At 44.3% G+C, this 25,643-nt stretch overlaps 1 protein-coding gene across 2 annotated transcripts in view; it reads left to right on the top strand.

The window, feature by feature from the left end:
• Nucleotides 1–25,643, top strand: part of FLT3 (fms related tyrosine kinase 3) — a 104,972-nt gene that overhangs the window by 58,943 nt on the left and 20,386 nt on the right. For both annotated transcript variants that reach the window (XM_010362418.2, XM_030922439.1), the window contains 10 exons: nucleotides 11,439–11,542; nucleotides 12,691–12,799; nucleotides 13,381–13,559; nucleotides 14,663–14,769; nucleotides 14,856–14,988; nucleotides 15,079–15,183; nucleotides 20,354–20,464; nucleotides 21,381–21,534; nucleotides 23,625–23,707; nucleotides 25,369–25,496. In XM_010362418.2, the coding sequence (XP_010360720.2) occupies nucleotides 11,439–11,542; nucleotides 12,691–12,799; nucleotides 13,381–13,559; nucleotides 14,663–14,769; nucleotides 14,856–14,988; nucleotides 15,079–15,183; nucleotides 20,354–20,464; nucleotides 21,381–21,534; nucleotides 23,625–23,707; nucleotides 25,369–25,496 (1,213 nt within the window). The remainder of the gene's footprint in view (nucleotides 1–11,438; nucleotides 11,543–12,690; nucleotides 12,800–13,380; nucleotides 13,560–14,662; nucleotides 14,770–14,855; nucleotides 14,989–15,078; nucleotides 15,184–20,353; nucleotides 20,465–21,380; nucleotides 21,535–23,624; nucleotides 23,708–25,368; nucleotides 25,497–25,643) is intronic.

Here is a 25,643-nt window from a genome sequence, read left to right as displayed (position 1 = left end):
TTGCTTGTTGCCCTTGTAAAGGACAGTTTTATACTTATGGAAGCAAATTCACTTATTATGAGTTTAACTATTATTGAGTTGAAATTGGAGATGAGAAAACATAAGCAGATGTGAGGATACAGTAGCAGTCTCACCATTGCTTTAGATAATATAACCTGCTGCATGAAAACAGAAAGAGCCGTATTAGTCTGGTCTAGTTTGAGTCTGGTTCTCTGGCATTTTCTGAGTCACAAGGTAGTTACTTCCTGTTTGAGAGTGCGGTATACAGTACACTGAGTCTCCCCTAAAACATTTGCAGATGATTGAGGAAGTAAAACTCCTTAAAAACAGAAAAACATTACTCATAGGTGTATTGATTTAAATTTTCAGAAAATACATGCAGAAATAGCCCAATAGGCCGGGCGCGGTGGCTCAAGCCTGTAATCCCAGCACTTTGGGAGGCCGAGACGGGCGGATCACGAGGTCAGGAGATCGAGACCATCCTGGCTAACACGGTGAAACCCCGTCTCTACTAAAAAATACAAAAAACTAGCCGGGCGAGGTGGTGGGCACCTGTAGTCCCAGCTATTCGGGAGGCTGAGGCAGGAGAATGGCGTGAACCCGGGAGGCGGAGCTTGCAGTGAGCTGAGATCTGGCCACAGCACTCCAGCCTGGGCGGCAGAGCGAGACTCCGTCTCAAAAAAACAAAAACAAAAAACAAAAAACAAAAAACAAACAAACAAACAAACAAAAAAGAAATAGCCCAATAATAAGAGCTGAAGGAAAATGTTGTTTTCCTCGGGATTTGTATGAGAAACTATGCAAGATTCTTTTTTTAGGAAAAACAATTTTTCTTTTCTTTTTCTTTCTTTCTTTCTTTTTTTTTTTTTTGAGATGAGGTCTCACTCTGTCACCCAGGCTGTAGTGCATTGGTGCAATCTTGGCTCACTGCAACCTCCACCTCCCAGGCTCAAGTGATCCTCCCACCTCAGCCTCTCAAGTAGCTGGGACCACAGGCGCACACCACCACACCTGACTAATTTTTTGTATTTTTGATAGAGACAGGGTTTTGCCATGTTGCACAGGCTGGTCTCGGGCTCCTGAGCTCAGGAGATTCACCCTACCTGGGCCTCCCAAAGTGCTGGGATTACAGGTGTGAGCACTGCACCCAGCCGAAAGGTTCTCTTGTGGGAGGAATTCTCCATTCTTTCTTTGGAAAACAAAAAACAACCTTCCCCTATATCTTCTTTTTTTTTTTTTTTTGAGACGGAGTCTCACTCTGTCGCCCAGGCTGGAGTGCAGTGGCCGGATCTCAGCTCACTGCAAGCTCCGCCTCCCAGGTTTACGCCTGGCCCCCCTATATCTTCTATAGTTATGACATCTCTTGTCTCTTTAAACTAATGCTATGGAACATGGTTTTGGACTAGACTATGAGAGACTGAGACGCACATGTTATCTTTCAAACAAGTCAATGGACTAGAATAAATCATCTTTTCTCAGCATGTGATCTGTTGAACAACTATATAAGAATCATCTGAGCAAATGCTCAAAATGTGGATTCCTGACTCCCATTCCAGACATGCTGACTCAAAATTGGGGCAAAATGCTCAGACTCTGCTTTTTTAATGAGAACCTTTGGTGATTCCTACCACAGGTAGGAATCTGTGCTGTCCTGTACAGTAGCCACCAACCACATGTGGATATTGAGAGCTTGAAATGTGTCTGGTCCAAATTGAGATGTACTCTAATTGTAAAATACACACTAGATTTTGAAGACTTAGTATGAAAAAAGAATGTAAAATATATTATTAATAATTTTTATATTGGCTATAAAATATAAATTTTATTTTATATTTTATAAAATAAATTTTATTTTTTAATAAATAAAATGGGTCACACCTGTAATCCCAGCACTTTATGAGGCCAAGGTGGGTGGATCGCTTGAGCCTAGGAGTTTGAGACCAGCCTGGGTAACATGGCAAAATTCCATCTCCACAAAAAATACAAAAATGAGTTGAGTGTGGTGGTGTACACCTTTAGTCCCAGCTACTTGGGAGGCTGAGGTTGGAGGATTGATTGAGTTCAGGTGGTCAAGGCTGCAGTAACCGTGATCACACCACCACACTCCAGCCTGGATGACAGAGCAAAGCCCTGCCTTGAAAAGAAAAAAATAATAATAAAATTAAAACAATTTTTATGTTGATTATATATTAAAATCATAGTATTTTGGATATATTGCACTCAATGAAATCTATTATTCAACTTAATTTCACCTGCTTCCTTTTACTTTATATAGCCAACAGAATTTATAAATGATATGCAAGGCTTGCAGTCATGACTGACATTGTATTTCATTGGCTAGCACTGTTCCAGATGAAGAGTAGGAGTTCTTTTCATCTTGGTTCTGCTACGTGTTTGTTTCATGATTATTGTGCTACTCTTTATACCTAAAAGGAATTTGTACTAAAAGTCCCTTGTTGGGACTTTTAGAATCTCAGTGCAGGGTTTGCATGGAGTTGTCTGCTGTCTGTTACTGAAACCCCCAATGTTCAGAGCATTCATTTTTAAGGTAATTAAGAATGCAGACTGGTCTGGGAGTTGACTGAAACACACTCCCCCAAACTCAGGGTTTGTCAACAGTGGCACTGCTGACATGTTGAGCTGGATAATTCTTTGTTGTGGAGGACTGTCCTGTGCGTTGTAGGATACTTTTCAGCGTCCCTGGCCTCCTCTCAATGGATGCCAGGACCACGTTCCCCTTTCCCAGTGTGACAACCAAAAATATCTCCAGACACTGCCAAATTGAGAAAAATAACCCCTGGCAATTTTTTTTGAGAACCATTGCCTTAGAGGCATCACCCCACAGTCGTCATAAGCTCTTATTCAGAAACATCAAGCTTTTTTTTTTTTTTTGAGACAGAGTCTCACTCTGTCGCCTAGACTGAAGTGCAGTGGCACGATCTTGGCTCACCAAAAGCTCCTGGGTTCAAGCAATTCTCCTGCCTCAGCCTCCCGAGTAGCTGGGATTATAGGTGCACGCCACCATGCCCAGCTAATTTTTTGTATTTTAAATAGAGACGGGTTTCTTCATGTTGGCCAGGCTGGTCTTGAACTCCTGACCTCAAGTGATCCAACTGCCTTGGCCTCCCAAAGTGCTGGGATTACAGATGTGAGCCACCGTGCCTGGCCCATCAAGCTTTTAAATGTGGAAGGTTGGGGATTCAGCCCCTCTCTACCCTAGTTGACTTGATTACCACTTGGCTTGTGTTCAGAAGGAAATCAGTATATGACTGTCCCCTCTCTCCTTTGTATCCTATCCCCATGTTAGATAAGCTCTTAGCATTATGGGAATCTCTTCTGAACCTGATTCAAAGAGATAAGAGGTCAATTCAATTTAGTTCAACAAATATGACTTTAATATCCTCTTGATGGGTGTGATGCTGTGAAGGGCTGCCAGAGTGAGTAAGGTAATGTTGCTTTCCCTCTCCCCCCAGAATGTACACAGATTGCCACTGTGCTGGTGATATCTGGTATAACCTTTTGAGATTTTACAGAATCGCCAGTTGGGGACCGTGTCACTGACATATGGGTCATGGGCCAGTGGGCTGCTTCCTGTAGCTTCATTCCGTGGCCACAATCCATACCCATGACCCCAGGTTGTTATCCTATAGAGGTAGCCAAATGAATGAATTAGGGGAGATCCTGACTCCTATAGCGTTTTGTACCTCACTCATTCCTACTTATCTGGTTGAGTTACCTCCTTGTATGTTGCATCTCACCAGGGAGTTTATCAACCCTAAGATTAGGTGTGCTGCCATATTTCTCTATCTTTGGACAATGCCTCGTTCAGTAAGTGTGTGTTTCATATATGAATGAATGCATCATCATATCTGGAATGCAGTTCACAGTGCAGTCTGGGCCAAAGATGAGTCAACAGCATCCTCTTCACTTCAAGGACCACACACGTGGTTCTTAGCACAACACCTAATACTCAGTGTTTATTGTATTGAAAAGTTCTTGAAGAGCTAAGTGTTTGTGCTAATAATGTGCATTGTTGGTAATAATAATGTACCAGGTGTTGTGGGCCACTGACGATGCACAGCAAAGGAAAGATGGGCCCTCCTTCTTCATGAAAAAACGTGCTCAAAATACTGAACAAGAAATGAACAACACAAAATTTGAACACACCTCTGAGTGCTCTAAATTCTTTTTCTTTCCACACGAGGCTCTGTGTTGAGATGGGGATGGCAGACTAGATTACAGTCAGGGGTCATTTACACTTTTCTTTCTTTTTGCTTTTTTTTTTTTTGGACTAAGTCTCACTCTGTCACCCAGGCTGGAGTGCGGTGGTGTGATCTTGGCTCACTGCAACCTCTGTCTCCCGGGTTCAAGTGATTCTCCTGCCTCAGCCTCCCTAGTAGCTGAGATTACAGGCATGATCCACCCTGCCCAGTGAATTTTTTTGTATTTTTAGTAGAGACGGGGTTTCGCCATGTTGGCCAGGCTGGTCTTGAACTCCTGACCTCAAATGATATGCCCACCTTGGCCTCCCAAAGTGCTGGGATTACAGGTGTGAACCAGCACGCCCGGCCCTTCCTTTTGCTTTTTTTTTGAGACGGAGTCTTGCTCTGTCGCCCAGGCTAGAGTGCAGTGGCTCAATCTCGGCTCACTGCAGCCTCCATCTTCTAGGTTTAAGTGATTCTCCTGCCTCAGCCTCTTGAGTAGCTGGGACTACAGGCATGCGCTACCCTGCCTGGCTAATTTTTGTATTTTGAGTAGAGACGGGGGTTTCACCATCTTGGCCAGGCTGGTCTCGAACTCCTGACCTCATGATCCACCCGCCTCGGCCTTGCAAAGTGCTGGGATTACGGCCATGAGCCACCTTGCCTGGCTTCTTTTTGCTTTTCAGAGTCAGGGTCTCGCTATGTTGCCCAGGTTGGATTCTAACTCCTGGGCTCAAGTGATCCTCCTGCCTTAGCCTCCTGAGTAGCTGCAACTTGGTGTGTGGCACTGCACCCATCTTTCCTTTTGACTTTTTATTATAGAAAGTTTCAAATTTACTAATAAGTTGAAATAATAGTGCATGAGCATTCTTTACCTACCACCTAGATTCAACAATTTAATTGAGCCGAATTTGGTTTGTGAAGTACAGTATTTTAGTCATGTATCAAGATTTCATAGGAAAAGTGATACAACTTTAAAAAAATCTGTAACCGAAAGGGCCCTGTAATAAGAGTACCCCTGAAAAAACTTTGGTGTGGTCATGGTATGTGCACCAGAAATCTCTCGGCTTCCCCACTTTCATGGCTTCATTTCTCCAATTTACTTCCTCAAATATGACGCCAAAGTTTACTAGGGCTTGCCTTTATATGTTTACATTTTATTAAATTATAACTTTCTAGCCGTCCTGGTGTCCTGGTCCTGATAAAGGTTTCCAGGATATTTCACCCATTCGTTTGTATAATTTAGTATCTCTACAGACTTAATTACAAATACCAAATCTACCTTAGCTTTCTCCGATTTCATGGGGAAAAAAAAGGAATGGGACTGTTGAAATTACTTCGTAACCTCTTCTGAAACCTTCTCCTTAGCCTTGCCTAAGCCTGATGTTTTCCTTGTTCCTGAAATATTTAATTTTCCAACTCTGTGAATCTAAGTTTTGCCCACAGTAGGCACTAACCGAGTGCTTACGGGCTAAACAGCTGTGTGGTGGTCGTTTGGGTTCTGGGTGGTGAGCCAGGGTCCTGCTCAGAAGAACCACAAACTGAAAAGCAGGCTGTCACATGAAATGAGTGACACACAATTACGGAAGATTATGGAGCCTGGGAGAGGAGCTTTTTTTTTCCCCCTGTTTTCTGAAGGAGTTGAGCCTTGAGCATAGACAGAAAGGAGGGAAAATGAGGGAAAAGTTTGAGTCTAGTGAAATACCAGCAGCTCCTACCTAAATCCCGTTCCTGTTCACTTCTGCAGTTTGAGACAGCATTCCTGGCTGCAGGTCTGCCCAAGACCCCACTCAGTTGTAAGTTATTAACCATATCTTATGAAGCCATTCTGCGAGAATAAAAGATCCTTCTTTGAGTTCTTATCATGTGCAAAATCCTAGAGGTGTATTACCTCATTTAACCCTCATAATCCCATTTTATGAAATGTGGAAATTGAGGCTAAATTACTTGCCCAGTCACAGAAGGCAAAGCCAACACCCTTTATTCATTCTTTTTTTTTCTGAAATTGCCTTAAAAAAAACACCATAATTCCGCCTCCAGAGATAACATTGCAGACTTTTTCTATGTAACCACCATGATAGAAACATACAATGTGGATCTTTGTATAAACATGAAATAATGTACCATTTGTAGTCTGATTTTTCACTTAAAATATATCATGAGCATCTTTCTATATTAATAAGTATGTTGTTATATCTACCTTATTGTTTTAATGGCTGCATAGTATTCCACTTTTTAGAAATTTTTATTTTAACTAACTCCTGTTGATGAGTATCAACTTTACTTTTTTTCCTTTCTCTTTCTTTGAGGTTTTTTTTATTTTGTATTTTTATTTATTATTATTATTTTTTCAGATGGAGTCTCGCCCTGTCGCCCAGGCTGGAGTGCAATGGCATGATCTTAGCTCACTGCAACCTCAAACGCAAGCTTTTCTCCTGCCTTAGCCTCCTGAGTAGCTGGGATTACAGGCACGCGCCACCGCGCCCAGCTAATTTTTTGTATCTTTAGTAGAGATGGAGTTTCACCATGTTAGCCAGGCTGGTCTTGAACTCCTGACCTCAAGTGATCCTTCTCCTTCAGCCTCCCAAAGTGCTGGGATTGCAGGCGTGAGCCATCGTTCCCAGCCAAGAAACCCCTTTTCTTAGTTGTAACCAGAACACATCATTTTAGACCCCGAGACACTGTTTCACTGTAAACTCAAATGTCCTGACATCCGTCTCCTGTCAGCTGGCCATTTATAGAAAACCCCTAGGCGAAAGAGGAAGCTTTGCATCTCCCAATCAGCCTAACTGGTTAGTCCCCTTGGAATTCCCATGGGGTCAGGACACAGTTGTCATTGTAGTTGTCATTGTTTCCAGGGTTAACTGTCGTAAGCATGAGGAAAGGTAGTTTAAAGCGATCTGGATATACAGTTTTGTGTTCCTGCTGTTTATGTGACCAATTTCCTACCTGGTGTTTGTTCAGAAGAGTGAAAAATATTTCAGGTGCTATCTCTTCTAAACTGTGGCAAACCACACTCTGTTAAGACAGCACAGAAGACTGAGGAAGAAGAACGTTTATGAAACATTTTGCTTTGGTCTGCCTCATGAGAAGTAATTGTACTGGTCATTTCTTTTTCCACTGAATTGACTGGTGTCTCTGACATGGTCCCTGGTGAGCCACACTGGCTTTATTACCTCCTCTCTTCTCCTTTTTCAGGGTCTTTGGCCATAGTCCAGAGAGAATCACACTTTCCCTGTTAGAAGCTCACGTCTTTCTTCTCTTGGGCCACTTCCATGCCAGCCTCTTCCACACTGCCTTCCTGAGGTCGGGCACCGGCATGGAGCTCTGTTTCCTCTTCTCCTCCCTAGGGTTGTAATCTGGCTTTCCCCTGATCTTTCTATTGTCTCCACTTCACCAGTGATTTCCTCCTTTTTGTCCAGAAATAGGTCAGGATAAGAAATTCCTCTTTTTTACTTCTTTAGGCTTCTTGTTAACAAAGTAAAACAAGGTTAAACACCTTATTCAATGCTCAGCCTTTTTTTTTGAGTCTGGGTCTTGCTCTATTGCCCAGGCTGGAGTACAGTGGCTCCAGCGATTCCCCTACCTCGGCCTCCCGAGTAGCTGGGACCACAGGTGTGTGCCATCGCACCCAGCTAATTAAAAAAATAAAAATCTGTAGAGACAAAGTCTCGCCATGTTGTCCAGGCTGATCTCGAACTCCTGGGCTCAAATAATGCATCCTCCTTGGCCTCTCAGAGTGCTGGGATTACAGATGCGAGCCCCTGCACCCACCCAAAGGTCAACTTTTAACTGCCTGAAATTCCGATAGGTCAGAGAGATGAATTCTCTCGTTCACAACACACAGTCAGAATTACCTTGGCTTAGGAGTTCAGGGCACAGAACATTGGTGTCACACAAACATGGGCTCAAAAGCTGCAATTACGCAGTGGCATTTTGTGGATTTTTTTTGTAGAGATGGGATCTTACTAGGTTGCCCAGGCTGGTCTCAAACTTCTGGCCTCAAGCAGTCCACCCACCTCAGCCTCCCAAAGTGTTGGGATCACAGGCATGTTTTGAGTCTTGGGGACCAACTGGGATTCTCTTCTCCTCTTTATCTTGTGTATCCAATCCAGCCCCTGCCATTTCTTTTTTTCTGGTGCCTCTTGGGTTTGCTCTTTTCTCTCCTTTCCCATTCTCTTACATTAAACAACACTCCTCTTGTCATGCTCCAAAACCTCAAATCTGAACTTTTACTTCTCCTATCGCAGAAACTTCCCACACTCTAACTGCTTATTAACCCTCTACCTTCACCATCAAATTGTAAATTCTGTGAGAACAGAAACCCAGTTTTTTGAATTTGCTGTTGTGTCCTCAATTACCATCACAAACACGTTCTAACATTGACAGTTGAATGAATGAATGAATGAATGAATGAGTTCTTGAATTGCTACAACTGCCTTTAAAATTCCAGTAAACTTTTGCTGCCATCAGCAGGTGAATATAAAACACTGTTCATAGGCCAAGGCACCATGACTCATACCTGTTATCCCAGCACTTTGGGAGGCCAAGGTGGGAGGATGGCTTGAGGCCAGGAGTTTGAGACCAGCCTGGGCAACATAGTGAGACCCCATCTCCACAGAAAAATTACATAAAATAAAATAAAATAAAATTAAGGCTAGGTGCAGTGGTTCATGCCTGTAATCCCAGCACTTTTGGAGGCCAAGGAGAGTGGATCACACGAGGTCAGGAATTCAAGACGAGCCTGGCCAACATGGTGAACCCCATCTCTACGAAAAATACAAAAATTAGCAGGCGTGGTGGTGTGCACCTGTAATCCCACCTACTTGGGAGGCTGAGGCAGGAGAATCACTTGAACCCAGGAGGCAGAAGTTGCAGTGAGCCAAGATCGTGCCACTGAACTCCAGCCTGGGTGACAGAGCGAGACTCCATCTCAAAAAAAAAAAAAAAAGTTTATTGCAATGCTCAGGGCAGTATGCACTGTTATAGAAAATAAGCAATTTGTGTTTTTAAAACGTATAATTCATCCCACCACTTTGGGAGACTGAGGCAGGCGGATCACGAGGTCAAGAGACCGAGATCACCCTGGCCAATATGGTGAAAGCCCGTCTCTTCTAAAACTACAAAAAATTAGCCAGGTGTGGTGGCGGGCACCTGTAATTCCAGCTATTCAGGAGGCTGAGGCAGGAGAATTGCTTGAACCTGGGAGGTGGAGGTTGCAGTAAACCGAGATTGTGCCACTGCACTGCAGCCTGGGTGACAGGGTGAGACTCTGTATCAATCAATCAATAAATACATAAATAAAATAAGTAAATAAAATACTGTTCATGATATTCTGCTCCCGTGAGAGGCTCGCTGCTCCTCCTCACTGCGGCCCTATGGCTTCCTGTCTGGCACCTTCAGTTGCTCCTTTGTCTCCTCCTTAGATGCCTTCTCTTTTGCCCTCTTACCAAAACCAACTCATTTGTGAGGATCCAGCTCAAGCTCTACCTCCTCTGTGAAGCCCCTGAACCTTTCCCACCAACACAGACCTCTGCCTTCTTTGATCATCTGCTGGTCTTCAGTTTAATGCTTTAACGATTCCACTTGTATGGATCCTGTCTACCCACCCAGTTTAAGTATCTTTGAAGATAGCTATACTTTTTAGGTCTTTTGCATCCTCCACACTTCTCGTCTAAAGCTGCGTCCACTCTGACTCGTCTTCCTAACCTGCCAGGCAGGGTCTTTTTGTTTTTTAAACTTTAAGTAGGCTAGGTTGGGCGTGGTGGCTCATGCCTGTAATCCCAGCACTTTGGGAGGCTGAGGCAGATGGATCACGAGATCAGGAGATCGAGACCATCCTGGCTAACACGGTGAAACCCCATCTCTACTAAAAATTACAAAAAATTAGCCGGGCGTGGTGGCGGGCACCTGTATTCCCAGCTACTCGGGAGGCTGAGGCAGGAGAATGGCGTGAACCCGGGAGGCAGAGCTTGCAGTGAGCCAAGATCGTGCCACTGCACTCCAGCCTGGGCGATAGAGCAAGACTCCGTCTCAAGAAAACAAACAAACAAACAAACAAACAAAACAAAAAACTTTAAGTAGGCTATGTGGAGGTCGAGTTAGATATCTTCGGAACAAGCCTTAGATATCTTTTTCCGTTTGAAGGGAATTTTTTTTCTTTTTCTCCAATTTTGTTACTGTGAGTGCATGAAGGCATATTCAACAGCTCCTTGCTCCCCTGCCTCTCCTGCACCATCCAACATCTCACTGCAGTATTCAGCAACCCACAGGCCTGCTGGGCATGGTGGACAGTCCCCAAGATCAGGTTATCCATTTCAAAATATCGAGTGGTTGATGAGTGCTCCAAGTAGGCACTAGAGCCTGTGAGAGCACTCAGAAGTTTCTGCACAAGCTCAGTGGATTTGAGCCCTCATCATGGTTCATTGCTATGTGAGTCAAGGGTTGGTCATAGGTCCTGCCTTGGACCATCATTTCAGGAAGCAGGGCAGCTACAGCAGCAGTCCTCAACGTTTTTAGCACCAGGGATCCATTTTGTGGAAGACAGTTTTTCCATAGATTGGGGGTAGGGGTTTGTTTTGGGATGAAACTGTTCCACCTCAGATCATCAGGGATTAGATTCTCATAAGGAACACACAACCTAGATCCCTGGTATTGCAATTCACAGTAGGGTTTGTGCTCCTGTGAGACTTTAATTCCTCTGCTGCTCTGACAGGAGGCGGTAAAGCTGGCTTGCCTGCTGCTCACTTCCTGCTGTGTGGCCCCGTTCCTAATGGGCCATGGACAGGTACCAGTCTGCGGCCAGGGGGTTGGGGACCTCTGAACTACAGGCTCCTCCACCTGCACAAGATCTGAGAAGTCAGACTATCCAGAACAAGAGGGGCAGGAACTTCCTTGTCTCACTGAGGATCTTCGGTCACTCCCAACTCTCAGTGGGCATTTGACTCACATGGTGATCATCTTAAAATGCAGATTCTGAGTCAGTGATTTGAGATGGGACCTGAAATCTTGCAATTGTAACAAGCTCCCAGATGATACCAATGGCGATGTTGATGCTGCCTGTCTGTGGACCACACTTTGAGTAGCAAGGGTCTAGAATATGGACATCTCCTTTTCCAGTGAACTTTAGCAAGTAAGGAGCATTTCAAGGAAGACTCCTCCCATGCACACTGTCATTAGTTGCAGCATCTCTTGTAGCAATCAGGCTAAATCTGTCTTTAATTCTTTTTCAAACAGCATATCCAAGTTTTGCAATCATAAGCACCAGCCAGGAGAATATATATTCCATGCAGAAAATGGTGATGCCCAATTTACCAAAATGTTCACGCTGAATATAAGAAGTAAGTTAAATTGCCAAGAATTTAATTTTTATTTTTTAATTCCTTAATTCTTTATTAGTCTTAACTAGGAAGAGCTAAGTAATGGCTTAGAAGGGGTATTAAAACTATTTTTGTATGCTGAAGTGTTTTGAAATTTTACTCTCATATCTGCTGCCATTGATCATATATCTCTTTATTTTTTATGTTATTTTGTTTTGTTTCATTTTTAACACCAGGTCTCACTCTATCATGTAGTCTGGGGTGCCATGGCACAATCATAGATCCCCATAGCTTCAAATTCCTGGGCTCAAGTGATCCTCCTAAGCCACCTGAGTAGCTGGGACTAAGGCACGGTCCCCCATGCTTAGCTAATTTTAAAACTATTTTTGTAGAGAGGGGGCCTCCCTTTGTTGCCCAGGTTGATCTCAAACTCCTGGCCTCAAGGGATCCTCATACCTTGCCCTCCCAAAGTGCTAGGATTACAGGCGAGAGCCACTGCACCTGGCCATATATCTCTTTCTGTGTGTATCCTCAGAGGCTGAAAGACTTATTTCACATTGTCTCTGAATATGGATTAGTGTTGTGACTTTATTAATTTTAGTATTTTGAAAGGGCATGTTAAGGAAAGGCTGAAAGTCATTTTATCTCTCATTTATTTGTTTTTAATAATTTTCATTTCTTTGGCTTACAAAACAATGAGAAGTCCAACTTCTCCTGAAGCTAAGAATCATTTTAAGGCATGCAAGCAGGTGGAGGTCTGTACCTCAGCTCTCTCCAGGGGGAGGCTGGCAATGGAAAAATGGTGTGTAGCAGAGAGGTGTCAAGGCTGCCCAACCAGAAGGTTGCATGGCAAGGAGGAAAGAAGAAATTACCGGAGGTCTGGAGTCATTCTGAATGAGACATCCTCCCAGAAGCACAAACTGCCCTGGAGTAAATGGGTAGCCTGTACTGTAGGCAGCTTTGAAACTATTTCCAGAAAGTGCCATGCTCCATGAGCTTATTTTATTTTATTATTTTCAGAGACAAGGTCTTGCTATGTTGCCCAGGCTCATCTTGAACTCCTCGGCCCAAGTGATCCTCCCACCTTGGCTTCACAAAGTGTTGGTATTATAGGAGCGAACCACTCTGCCCAGCCAGTGAGCTTATTTCACACGTTTTCTTTTCTGTAGGGAAACCTCAAGTGCTCGTGGAAGCATCAGCGAGTCAGGCGTCCTGTTCCTCGGATGGATATCCATTACCGTCTTGGACCTGGAAGAAGTGTTCAGACAAGTCTCCCAAGTAATAAGGACATTGATGTCTCTTATAATGGAAGAACATAAAACTCTGACATATTGACTCTTTCATGAACACAGTTTAAGAAGAAATGATGAAATATTTAAAATACTAATGTAGGCCGGGCACGGTGGCTCAAGCCTGTAATCCCAGCACTTTGGGAGGCCAAGACGGGCAGATCACGAGGTCAGGAGATCGAGACCATCCTGGCTAACACGGTGAAACCCCGTCTCTACTAAAAAAAGACACAAAAAACTAGCCGGGCGAGGTGGCGGGCACCTGTAATCCCAGCTACTTGGGAGGCTGAGGCAGGAGAATGGCGTGAACCCAGGAGGCGGAGCTTGCAGTGAGCTGAGATCCGGCCACTGCACTCCAGCCTGGGCGACAGAGCGAGGCTCCGTCTCAAAAAAAAAAAAAAAAAAAAAAAAAATGCTAATGTTCTCAATCAACCATAATTCTCAATGGTCATAGATTGTTTCTGATAGCTTATACTGGATGAATCTCTTTTAGAACTCGCTGCAGAAACCCCGACTTCCCATCTGATGACAGCTCACCTGTCTAAAGTCTTTGCCATTTTTTTTTTCCAGCTGCACAGAAGAGATCCCAGAAGGAGTCTGGAATAGAAAGGCTAACAGAAAAGTGTTTGGACAGTGGGTGTCGAGCAGCACTCTAAACATGAGTGAGGCCATAAAAGGGTTCCTGGTCAAGTGCTGTGCATACAATTCCCTTGGCACATCTTGTGAGACGATCCTTTTAAACTCTCCAGGTACAATAGTTGCTATTGTAATACTCCACCATCAGGAATTCCCCACTAGAAGTTAGTCTCCATCGCTGACTTTTACTTGGGGAATTTTACAGGAGAGTATAGGGTCAGTGTGTGAGAAAAGGTTTCTTGAGTCAGGCAAGAATCCCCAGACAGACTGTTTCGCAGGTTGGGGCGGAGTCCTGCCTGTGCCTTCGTGACTTATCTGTCACAGTGATGGGGAGAAGCAGAAACTCCCGGTGTGGCGAATCTCCATGCAAAGATCTAACTTTAGAGAGACAGATTTTGTCACTTGGAGTCTCTGTCATTTTCCCATTTGATTAGCTTCCTTATTTGTCCTTATCCTGCTGTTTTATAATTTTTGGTTTGCTTTTTAGAGCCCTCCTAAGTTAAACAATTCTGAAACCTGGCTGCCCACCCTAATAATTAGGATCACCAGCCTCACAAAACTGACTTCTCCACTTTTATGTGAGACCTTCATAAAAGGGATATGAACTTCTTTTTTCTCTGATTTGTACCTCCTGTAGGTTTAAATCCATGGTTTTTGTTGTTGTTGTTTTTGAGATGGAGTCTCGCTCTGTCGCCCAGGCTGGAGTGCAATGGCGTGATCTTGGCTCACTGTAACCTCTGCCTCCAGGGTTCAAGCGATTCTCCTGCCTCAGCCTCCCAAGTAGCTGGGATTACAGGCACCTGCCTCCACGCCCAGCTAATTTTTGTATTCTTTTGTAGAGATGGGGTTTCACCATGTTGCCTGGGCTGGTCTTTAATTCTTGGATTCAAGTGATCCTCCCACATTGGCCTCCCAAAGTGCTGGGACTGCAGGTGTGAGCCATCGTGCCTGGCCCAGATGTAATTCTTGTAACCCTAGTAAATGGTTTTAAAGAATGGATTCAGAATAATCTGCAATTTCTAGGGAGGAAACGTGTCCTTTACAGAGACATTGCCTGATTGTCTGTGGGGAGTAGAGTATATGCAGAATGGTTGTGAGGACTGACAATGATTATTACTGAAACAGGATGTGAGAGATTATAATGAGTTGTCCACTATTTATAAAGTCACACAGGAATTCTGTTTCATCATCGCTGAGTGACACTCTTTTGTTGCAGGCCCCTTCCCTTTCATCCAAGACAGCATCTCATTCTATGCAACAATTGGTGTTTGTCTCCTCTTCATTGTCATTTTAACCATGCTGATTTGTCACAAGTACAAAAAGGTAAAAGCAAAGGTAAAAATTCAGTGTTCTTTCCTCCATCTGCAGAACGGCCTATTCCTAACTGACTCATCATTTCATCTCTGAAGCAATTTAGGTATGAAAGCCAGCTACAGATGGTACAGGTGACTGGCTCCTCAGATAATGAGTACTTCTACGTTGATTTCAGAGAATATGACTATGATCTCAAATGGGAGTTTCCAAGAGAAAATTTAGAGTTTGGTAAGAGTGGAATGTGCCAAATGTTTCTGCAGCATTTCGTTTCCATTGGGAAATCTTTACGATGCACGTACTCACCATTTGTCTTTGCAGGGAAGGTGCTGGGATCAGGTGCTTTTGGAAAAGTGATGAACGCAACAGCTTATGGAATTAGCAAAACAGGAGTCTCAATCCAGGTTGCGGTCAAAATGCTGAAAGGTACAGTATAGTGGAAGAACAGCAACAAAGATGCACAAAAATAGGAGGCACAGTTTCCCACCCATGCCTTCTTCTCTTTTCCATCCTTTCAATGGTTACTGTTTGCCATGTTTCGAGGCTAAAAATGGAGTGGATTGGGATGAGTGTCAACCCAGTCATGAATACAAAATTCAAGTCATAAGTACAAAACTCCACCTCTTCTTCCACTTCTCTCTTTGTTTATTTTTATTTTATTTTATTTTATTTTATTGAGATAGGGTCTCACTCCGTCACCTAGGCTGGAGTACAGCAGTGTGATCATGGCTCACTGCAGCCTCCACCCCCTGGGCTCAGGCTCCTCAGCAGCTGGGGATACAGGCGCGCACCACCACGCTCAGCTGATTTTTGTATTTTTGGTGAAACGGGGTTTCACCATGTTGCCTAGGCTGATCTGAGCTCAAGCTATCTGCCCGCCTCGGCCTCCCAAAGTGCTGGGATTACAGGTGTGAGCCACTGTGCCAGGCCTATTTAGCTTTTATAGGCTTTGATATTTGGGGATACAGTTGCCACAGGCAGAAGTTCTTTCTTACGTCTGTGTTGTTGTTGTTTTGTTTTATTTTTAGAGACAGGATCTTGCTCTGTTGCCCAGGCTAGAGTGCTGTGATCATAACTCACTGCAACTTCGACCTCCTTGGCTCAAGCGATCCTCTCACCTCAGCCTTATGGGAGTGTGCCAATACAATTGGCTAATTTTTTTTTTTTTTTTGTAGAGATGGTGTCTCACCATATTGCCCAGGCTGGTTGCAAACTCCTGGCTCAAGTGAGGCTGCCTTGGCCTCCTAAAGTGCTGGAATTACAGGTGTGGGTTGAAACAGACTCTGGGTAGGACAGTAAATTGGGGCCCTTCGTATCCTCACTTCATTGCTCCATCCATTCCGATCTGGCGTCCAGCCCCATGGTTGGCCTCCCCATTACTACTGCTGGCTCAGCAAAAGCACCTCCAGCTGGCTCTCTTGCTAAGGTCAACAGTGACCTCAAACCAAGCCTACTAGACATTTGTCAGTCCTCATTACTTGATGGTTCAGCATGAATTGATGCTGTTGACTCTTCTCTCCATCTAGAAACTTTCTTTCTTTGGGTTTTGTGTCGCCGTATTCTGGTTTTCCTCCCACCCCTCTGCCCTTCTCAGTCCTTTGTGAGCTCATCTTCTTCCATCCAGCTTTTGTTTTTGTGGCTGTTTTTGAAACACAGCCTTGCTCTGTCACCCAGGCTGGAGTTCAGTGATGTGATCTCAGCTCACTGCAACCTCCACTTCCCAGGCTCAAGCCATCCTCCCACTTCAGGCTCCTGAGTAGGGGGAACTACAGGCTTATGCCACCATGCCTGGCTAATTATTGTATTTTTGGTAGAGATGGGGCTTTGCCATGTTGCCTAAGCTCCATCCAGCTTTTTAGGGGGCATCCCTGTAGGCTTGCTCCTGTACCGCCTTGCATTTCTGCTCCACAAACTCAACACAGTCCATCCCCACTATGCCCATGATGTCCTCCCATACACCAATGGCTCTCATGCTTGCATCTCGCTTCGGAGCTTCAGGTTCATATATTAAATGTTTGGATGTCTCAAAGTTCCCTTTAACACAGTGTATCCAAGGTGAATTCCCCTAACCCTGGCCCTGTACCAGCAGTCCTCTCTGTGACTGGTAATGAACGCCAGTGAATAAATAATCACATTCTATATAGTTGGGCACACTAGAAACTCGTGACTTTTCCTTGACACCTTCCTCTTTCTAACACCATGTGAGCCAATCCTATGAGGTTTCCGCTTAGTGTCTCTTGATTCCATCCTCGTCCCTCCGTCTCTATTACTACCACCCTAGTTCAAGGCTGTCTCCTGGACGAAAGCTTCCAAAGCAAGTTCCTGTATCCACTCTTGCCTCCCTTTGGTTTCTCCATGCTGAGGTCCAAGTGACAGTGATGGAAGGCTAAGCAGATCAAATGGCTTTCCTACTTCGCATTTCCTCCACCACCTGCATGGCTAGGCCGCCGCCGCCTCCCCACCTCTTGCTCTCAGCACCCAGAGCACTGGCCTTCTTTCAGTTCCCCCAGCACTGTCCTCCCGCCCACTGTGGGGGCTTTGCACAAGTGGATCCTTCTGCTTCCCCTTCCCCTTTCATGTAGGTATCTCCCACTGCAACCTCAGATCTCAGCTTAAACACCACTTCCTCTGTCTCACACCACAGACAATATTGAAGCCCTTGCAATGTGCGACGTTAACTCTCTGCAGACTTTGCCCCACAGAATCCGTCACCTTTGTCACGACATGTGTTTAATATCCAGTTGCTGTCCCATCTGTCCAGTAGCCCCTGTGCCTCATGAGGGCAGGGTCTGTGTCTGTGGTGCTGTGCTCTCTCCTTTTTCGACCTCTGCGCACTCTTTCACAACCCTCGGCACCGTTCTCCTCCCGCTCCACCATGGCCAGCTCCAGTTTTTCTTCAGGACTCAGTTTAGACATTGAATGCTCCTTTCCCCACCCCTCCAAGGCTAAGGTAGCTGTCCCTTTTGACCCTACATAACCCCTACATTCCTTTGCCAGTTTGCATTTTTTCTTTTTCTTTTCTTTTTTTTTTTTTGAGATAGGGTCTCAGTCTGTCACCCAGGCTGGAGTGCAGTGGAGTGATCATAGCTCAATGCAAGCTTGAAGTCCTGGGCTGAAGTGATGGTCTGTCCACAGCCTTTCCAGTAGCTGGAACTACACGCAGGCACCACCACGCCCAGCTAATTTTTATTTTATTTTATTTTTAAGTAGAGATGAGCTCTCGCTATTTTGCCCAGGCGGGTCTCGAACTCCTGGGTACCAGCAATTCTCCCGCTTGCCTCAGCCTCCCAAGATGTTGGGATTACAGGCCCACACCTTGCCTGCCATATTGCATTTATGGCACTGTATTGTAATGGCTTATTTACTTCTCTGCCTTCTCCAGGAGACTCTAAACTCCAGGAAGACAAGAGTTGTGTCTTGTTTAGCCTTCATTCCCCAGTGTCTAGGATATTGGCTCTTACACAGTAGGCACTCAATAAATACTTATTGAATGACTGAATGAAAGAGGTAATGGTATATGAAAGTACTTAGAAGAAGCAAAGCATGCCGAAAAATATAAGATATTATTTTAGCCATGAGGAATAGGACATGAACAAGTGAAAGCCCCGGATCCCTGTCCAGCGTGAAGCTGAAGACATGACATATTCCGGGGTCCCAGTGCCCACAGGAAATCCCACCCCCAAGCCAAAATCTTGGAAACAAGGATACACCGAGAGCTTGCCCAAGCCAAACTAGAGGATGTCAGCACTGGAGAAGGCTGCTATAAAGGTTAGGATGCCCTCCTGCACAAAATAATGGAATCTGGAAATCGAACCAAATCTTCATTGAATGTAAAGAAGAGTTAGTATATCTGGAAGAAAAAATCCGTTCACAGAGGGGTGGTGCCTGGAGCCTGGAGTGGGAAGTCCAGAGACCCTGCCCTTGCCCCTGTGGCTGCCCGGGCTCCCCTGACCAACTGCACATCAGCCACAATGACAGGACCCCTGGATTCCACGGTGACTTTCCTCGCACTGTGCTTCTAAGCCAGGTTATGAGTACAGTTTGCTGAGCTCTCTAGAATTCTCCCTAGAGAGAGAATGCATTGGCCAACCAATATGTTCCAGCCTGCTTGGCAGTTTTATTTCTCAATGTCAATTAATGGGTCTCTTGAGCACTTGGTAGTGGGAATTAGTTCTCTTTGACCTCCTCCCATTGGGCTTGCTGGCAAATCTAATGTTCTAGACCTGAGGGCCACGGGTTAGAGTCAACCACGCTCATGACACTGCTATCTTATCTCTCTCTGACTATGACAAATCCAAGAGTTCAAACAAACAAAAAGCGTATTTCTCCCTTCTGTTAACTTGTACTGAGGAGAAAAGCATGTGTTATTATTTTGCTTGCTAGTTTTGAGGGCCAACTGTAAGGATTTTTATTTTGGTAGGTAGAGGAAAGTCCTGTTGAAAGGTGTGTCACCAGATTCAACATTTATACTGTAGCCTTTGTTTTGTTTTGTTTGAGACAGAGTCTCACCTGTCACCCAGGCTGGAGTGGTGCAGGGGCTCGATCTCAGCTCACTGCAACCTCCGCCTCCCCAGTTCAAGGGATTCTCTTGCCTCAGCCTCCTGAGTAGCTGGAATTACAGGTGCGCACCAGCATGCCCAGCTAATTTTTTGTATTTTTAGTAGAGACACCATGTTGGCCACCATGTTGGCCAGGTTGGTCTTCAACTCCTGACCTCAAGTGATCCACCCGCCTTGGCCTCCCAAAGTGTTGGGATTACAGGTGTGAGCCACTGCGCCCAACCCTATACTACACTCTGAATTCTGCCTTAGGCTGAGCATGGTGGCTCATACCTGTATTCCCAGCACTTTGGGAGGCGGAGTTGGGAGGAGTGCTTGAGTCTAGGAGTTCGAGACCAGCCTGGGCAACATGGTGAGACCCCATCTCTACAAGAAATAAAAAAAATTAGCAGGGCATGATGGTCTGCGCTTATAGTACCAGTTACTTGGAGGACTGAGGTAGGAGGATCCCTTGGGCCCAGGAGGCAGAGGCTACAGTGAGCTGAGATTGCGCCACTGCACTCCAGCCTGGGTGACAGAGTGAGACCCTGTGTCAAAAAAAAAAAAAAAAAAGAAAGAAAACGAAAAGGAGAAATTCTGTCTTAAAGCACAGGATATTTTTTGTTTATTTATTTATTTATTTTGAGATGGAGTTTCACTGTTGTTGCCCAGGCTGAAGTGCAATGGTGTGATCTCAGCTAGCTGCAACCTCTGCCTCCCACGTTCAAGCAATTCTCCAGCCTCAGTCTCCCAAGTAGCTGGGATTACAGGTGCCTGCCACCACACCCGGCTAATTTTTGTATTTTTAGTAGAGACGAGGTTTCACCATATTGGCCAGGCCAGTCTCAAACTCCTGACCTCAAGTGATCTACCCACCTTGGCCTCCCAAAGTGCTGGGATTACAGGCATGAGCCACCATGCCTGGCTTCTCTCATAATTTTGAATTTAAGTAAATAATGCAGATTGACTCTAAGCTGAGAAAATTTTTAGTTTATTTAATGACATGAAATTTGTATTTTACTTGAGTTTTATGTTTTTAATGCTCCTTTCTTTGACAGAAAAAGCAGACAGCTCTGAAAGAGAGGCACTCATGTCAGAACTCAAGATGATGACCCAGCTGGGAAGCCATGAGAATATTGTGAACCTGCTGGGGGCATGCACGCTGTCAGGTAACCCACTTCCATGAAAATCAGCTCATCAAAAAGACTGTAGCCTGATGACAAAGAGGATGTTTGTTCTCTCTCTCTTTTTAATTCTTTGCCTTTTCTCAGTCACAGTGTGAACTCTCAAACCCAAGTGAAATTAGACACTGAGCACTCTGTAAATCAGAGGGGTCAAAATAAAGAATGCCTCATTCACCTGCTTTGTCGGGATATATTGCATAATTCTCACTTGCTTAAAACAAAAACAGCAACCTTGCAAGTACATTTGGTGGTGTCTGTGCTTCTCCCCCAGCTTGGAAGCTGGTGCACAGGCGTGGTGAGAGTGGTTACAGAGCCTGGCCACTGCCCCAGTTGGGCTGCCGTCAAATATGGCACAGCCCAGCTAGGATATCAGACTTTACTTTCCCAGAATTCTCTGGGGGCATGCCCTCTGATCCTCTCCCTTCTGCCTAGAAATGCCCAAATGATGTGCCCAAGGTTCATTCTTTCTGCAGCAGCAGGCCTGGGGCTGGTACTGAAGGAAAGAAAAAAGAAGAAAGTGAATCTGAGAGAGGACTGGGAATATATTTCTCCCTTCTCAAGCAAATTAGCATATAGTTACCAAGTGTTCACCTATAATACACAGCTAGAACATTACTTTCCGTTGCAAACTGGAGAATCCAGGAGGCCAGTGGTATTGGTGAGGCCACATGTACAAACAAGGGCTACAGAGAAAGTCAAGAAGATGATGCTTTCCAAAGGAATTTGAGCAAAAGCTGAAACTGAATTTAAAGTATAAGAAGAGATAGGCTCAGAAAAAGTTGTACTGTCCCCAAGTCAGTAGAGAACTGAGACCTCTTAAGAGTATGTTGTCTGTTACATAGACTTCTGAAATAACAGTTTGCTTTGTGTATGCCTATAATTGAAACTGTAACTATTTCAGGACCAATTTACTTGATTTTTGAATATTGTTGCTATGGTGATCTTCTCAACTATCTAAGAAGTAAAAGAGAAAAATTTCACAGGACTTGGACAGAGATTTTCAAGGAACACAATTTCAGTTTTTACCCCACTTTCCAATCACATCCAAATTCCAGGTAAGAGGCTGGGTCAGGGTTTCATAATTACACATCATAGAATGTAGACAAAGTGTGCTGTTCAAACACACTTCGTTGACCAGTTTTTAAAGGCATCGTGTGGTCTGTGGGTCCTGCAACCTAGAGATTTCCTGAATCTTTGCTATAGTTTCCCTGTTGACATGGAACAATGAGCCCCGTCCCTTTCCTTCAGTACAGGTACTAGAGCTGAGCTAGCCTCTCTCCACCCATGCCTGCATCACACCCTAGATGCCTATTTAGTTTGGGGAAAGGTGCATTATTCAGTCTTTCGGGACACCTGGTTGCCTCACAGGTATTGGTAGAAAGAATGAAGACTTTTTCCAAAGTCCTTAACATATTCAAAGAGAATAGCTCAGGTCCTGGGACTACCGCGCAGAAGAAAGCTGAACTCAAATTGGATTCTAAAATATTAGGATGGATTGATTGACACGTGATGGGGATACAGTAAAGTAGCAGTAACCCTGTCTCTGCTCTATGTTTATCCTCTGCATCTGTGGGGACCCTGAGAGATGCTTGGTCCTGCAGGGATTTATTGCTTTAGCGGGCGTAAGTGAGGGCTGTAGGAGTTTGCTGGGATCTCCTCCTCATCCTTGAACTTTCTTGCTAATTACTTGAGCATCATGGCTTTGTGCCTTGGAGCATTCTTTTTTTTTTTTTTTTTTTTTGAGACAGAGTTTCACTCTGTTGCCCAGGCTGGAGTGCAATGGTGTGATCTCAGCTCACTGCAACCTCTGCCTCCCGGGTTCAAGTGATTCTCTTGCCTCAGCCTCCTAAGTAGCTGAGATTACAGGCACGCACCACCATGCCCGGCTAATTTTGTATTTTTAGTGGAGACAGGGTTTCACCATGTTGGTTAGGCTGGTGTCGAACTCCTGACCTAAGGTGATCCGCCCACCTAGGCCCCACAAAGTGCTGGAATTACAGGCGTGAGCCACCGTGCCTGGCCGAGCCTTGGTGCATTCTTATTTCCCTACCTGTGTGGAAGCTCTCCCTTATTCTGAAGGGTATTTGTTTGTCAGAGACTTTTTTCTTTACCAGGGGCTTTTTAGGGATACATTTGAGAGTCCCACCTTTGTTCTCTTAGAATGTAAGTTTTAGTGCAGGCCTCTGGCCTTCAAGGTCTGACACAGAGACCCAGTGTCTTAAAGCCACCAGGCTCCACGGAGATTCCCCATGCACATTCATGTGCAGCTGCCCTTAACCCGTGCAGGCTTGTCACACCAGTCCTCCCCTTTACACTTGTTTCTCAGCTCATTGTCTAGAAATGAGAACTCTGTAAAGCCACTCACATTCTGGAACAGTGGGGCTTATCCTACTGAGTCAGATGTGTGTGACCAGCATCCACTGGTCAGTACTTAGCCTCTTTGACTCATTCTGTTCATGGGAATATTAAATACACTGAAATTATTCCTTTTGGAATATTTGTGGTCTGAAAGCATGAAGCCATTTCCTAAAGATATGTAAATTGTCAATTGAGTGAAACTCATCTATTGGAATACATTGAATCATGATCTATTTATAATTCCTACAGAGTTCCTCAGGGAAGAACTTTTATATACCTTAAAAGAGATTTGTGTTATTGCTATTTATTAATTTCATAGTAAAAAGAAATGAGTTTTACAAAGGCAAACTGGAAAAAAGAAGGATGGTGAAATGCTTACAGGACTCTCGGGAAGATCTGTATTATGTGAGGGAAAGTGGGCTGAGTTCAGAAACCAAAGAATGAGATCGATGTGATGAGTCCTGGTTCCACTCGAATCATATTTATCTCCCGTGCCTAATTTCTCTTTTATAAAATGCCACCCATCTTGTAGGTTGTGGCAAGGATTGAGTGAGGTCCTTTTTGAACTGTAAGAATCTGTAGGGAAAACAGGGATTACTTTTATCTTAGACTGGCAAGCCCAGTTACACAGATAGTGTACACAAAAAATGGACAAATGGATGGTGTGCTTTTAATTTAAAAGTCAGTTTATAACTATAATCCATTTATTTGATGAATTATATTTTTAAAATAAAATGTCTGCTGAGAAGAAGAATATAAATAATGAAAAAACAATTTTTTTTAACAGCATGCCTGGTTCAAGAGACGTTCAGATACACCCGGACTCGGATCAGATCTCAGGGCTTCATGGGAATTCATTTCACTCTGAAGGTAATATTTTATTCTAAGTAGTAGCTCTTTAAAACGGAAATGAATGCCAAAGTTTTATGTTAGCTATTTTTTTAAAAGTGTGTAAACACAAAAGCATTTTAAAATTTGTTAATTGTCAGACGATAGTCAGTTTGTATAATGTAGATTTTACATCAACATTCAACTAATAAACACTGAGGACTATTTTATTTGGTCAGATTATTCATTTAAAGTCATATACTGATTAGAGCCATCTTATTACCTGGGAAGTGGAAGAGATAATGAGTTCCGAAGTTACATAGAATTTGGATTAACTTCTGCTTACTTCGCTTTCTGACTGGATGACTTTGGACAAGTTATGCGACCACCAGAATCACAATTTTCCTATTTACAAAATAGGCCTAACACTACCTTCCTCACAGGACTGTTAGAAGGAGTAAATGAGGGGCTGGGCGGGGTGGCTCATGCCTGTAATCCTAGCACTTTGGGAGGCCGAGCCAGTCAGGTCACCCGAGGTCAGGAGTTCAAGACCAGCCTGGCCAACATGGCAAAACTCTGTCTCTACTAAAAATACAAAAATTAGCTGGGTTTGGTGGTGCACGCCTGCAATCACAGCTACTTGGGAGGCTGAGGCAGGAGGATCGCTTGAACCCAGAAGGTGAAGGTTGCAGTGAGCCGAGATTGCACCACTGTATTGCAGCGTGGGCAACAGAGCGAGACTTTGACTTAAAAAAAAAAAAAAAAAAAGGCCGGGCGCGGTGGCTCAAGCACTTTGGGAGGCTGAGACGGACGGATCATGAGGTCAGGAGATCGAGACCAGCCTGGCTAACATGGTGAAACCCCGTCTCTACTAAAAAAGTACAAAAAACTAGCCGGGCGAGGTGGTGGACGCCTGTAGTCTCAGCTACTCGGGAGGCTGAGGCAGGAGAATGGCGTAAACCTGGGAGGCGGAGCTTGCAGTGAGCTGAGATCCGGCCACTGCACTCCAGCCTGGGCGACAGAGCGAGACTCTGTCTCAAACAAACAAACAAAAAAAGGATGGAGTAAATGGAAGAATATGAAATGTACAATACAGTTTATAAAATGGGATAGATGGGCCAGGTGCGGTGGCTCATGCCTGTGATCCCAGCACTTTGGGAGGCCGAGGCGGGTAGATCACAAGGTCAGGAGATCAAGACCATTCTGGCTAACACAGTGAAACCCTTTTGTACTAAAAATACAAAACATTAGCACAAGCCTATAGTCCCAGCTACTCGGGAGGCTGAGGCAGGAGAATCCAGTTGCAGCGAGTCGAAATCGTGCCACGGCACTCCGTGAGACTTGTCTCAAAAAAAAAAAAAAACCAAAGGAATCAACGCTTAATTAATATTAATTCCTTTCCCACGGTGACAGCCCTACCTAGTACAAAAGGGAAGGATCTAAAACTCCTGACTAATCAATCAGAAGGTCATCGGTCATCAAAGCAATTCCAAAGTTTATCTCTAACCAAAACAAGTTTCCAGTGACCCTTGGTAAGCAGCATAAACAGGTCAGCTCTAATGCTGCTGGGAAGATAATGCCATAGCTTCATGTGTATGTCTTAGCACCTCACCTAACTCTGGCTAGAATAACCCCCCCAAAGAGATTTAATAAGGCAACTTCTTAGGGTTTTGGCAAAAGTGAAGACTGGCTCTATTTTACAGATGAAATTGAATATGAAAACCAAAAAAGGCTGGAAGAAGAGGAGGACTTGAATGTGCTTACATTTGAAGATCTTCTTTGCTTTGCATATCAAGTTGCCAAAGGAATGGAATTTCTGGAATTTAAGTCGGTACGCTCCTTTTAAAGAAAAAACAAACCAAAAAAAAATTCAAAAAGATGTGCTTATATATTTTTTCTTATTTGTTTTAACTCGTATCCCTTAAAGTCTACCGTTTCTCCATCTAGAATGTTGGTAACATCTAGAATGTTACCTTGG

This window comes from Rhinopithecus roxellana, chromosome 18 (assembly GCF_007565055.1).
Source record: "Rhinopithecus roxellana isolate Shanxi Qingling chromosome 18, ASM756505v1, whole genome shotgun sequence".
In the NCBI taxonomy this organism is placed as follows: domain Eukaryota; kingdom Metazoa; phylum Chordata; class Mammalia; order Primates; family Cercopithecidae; genus Rhinopithecus; species Rhinopithecus roxellana.
Note: the sequence above shows the minus strand (reverse complement) of the source record. Positions and strands in the feature narration are given on the sequence as shown.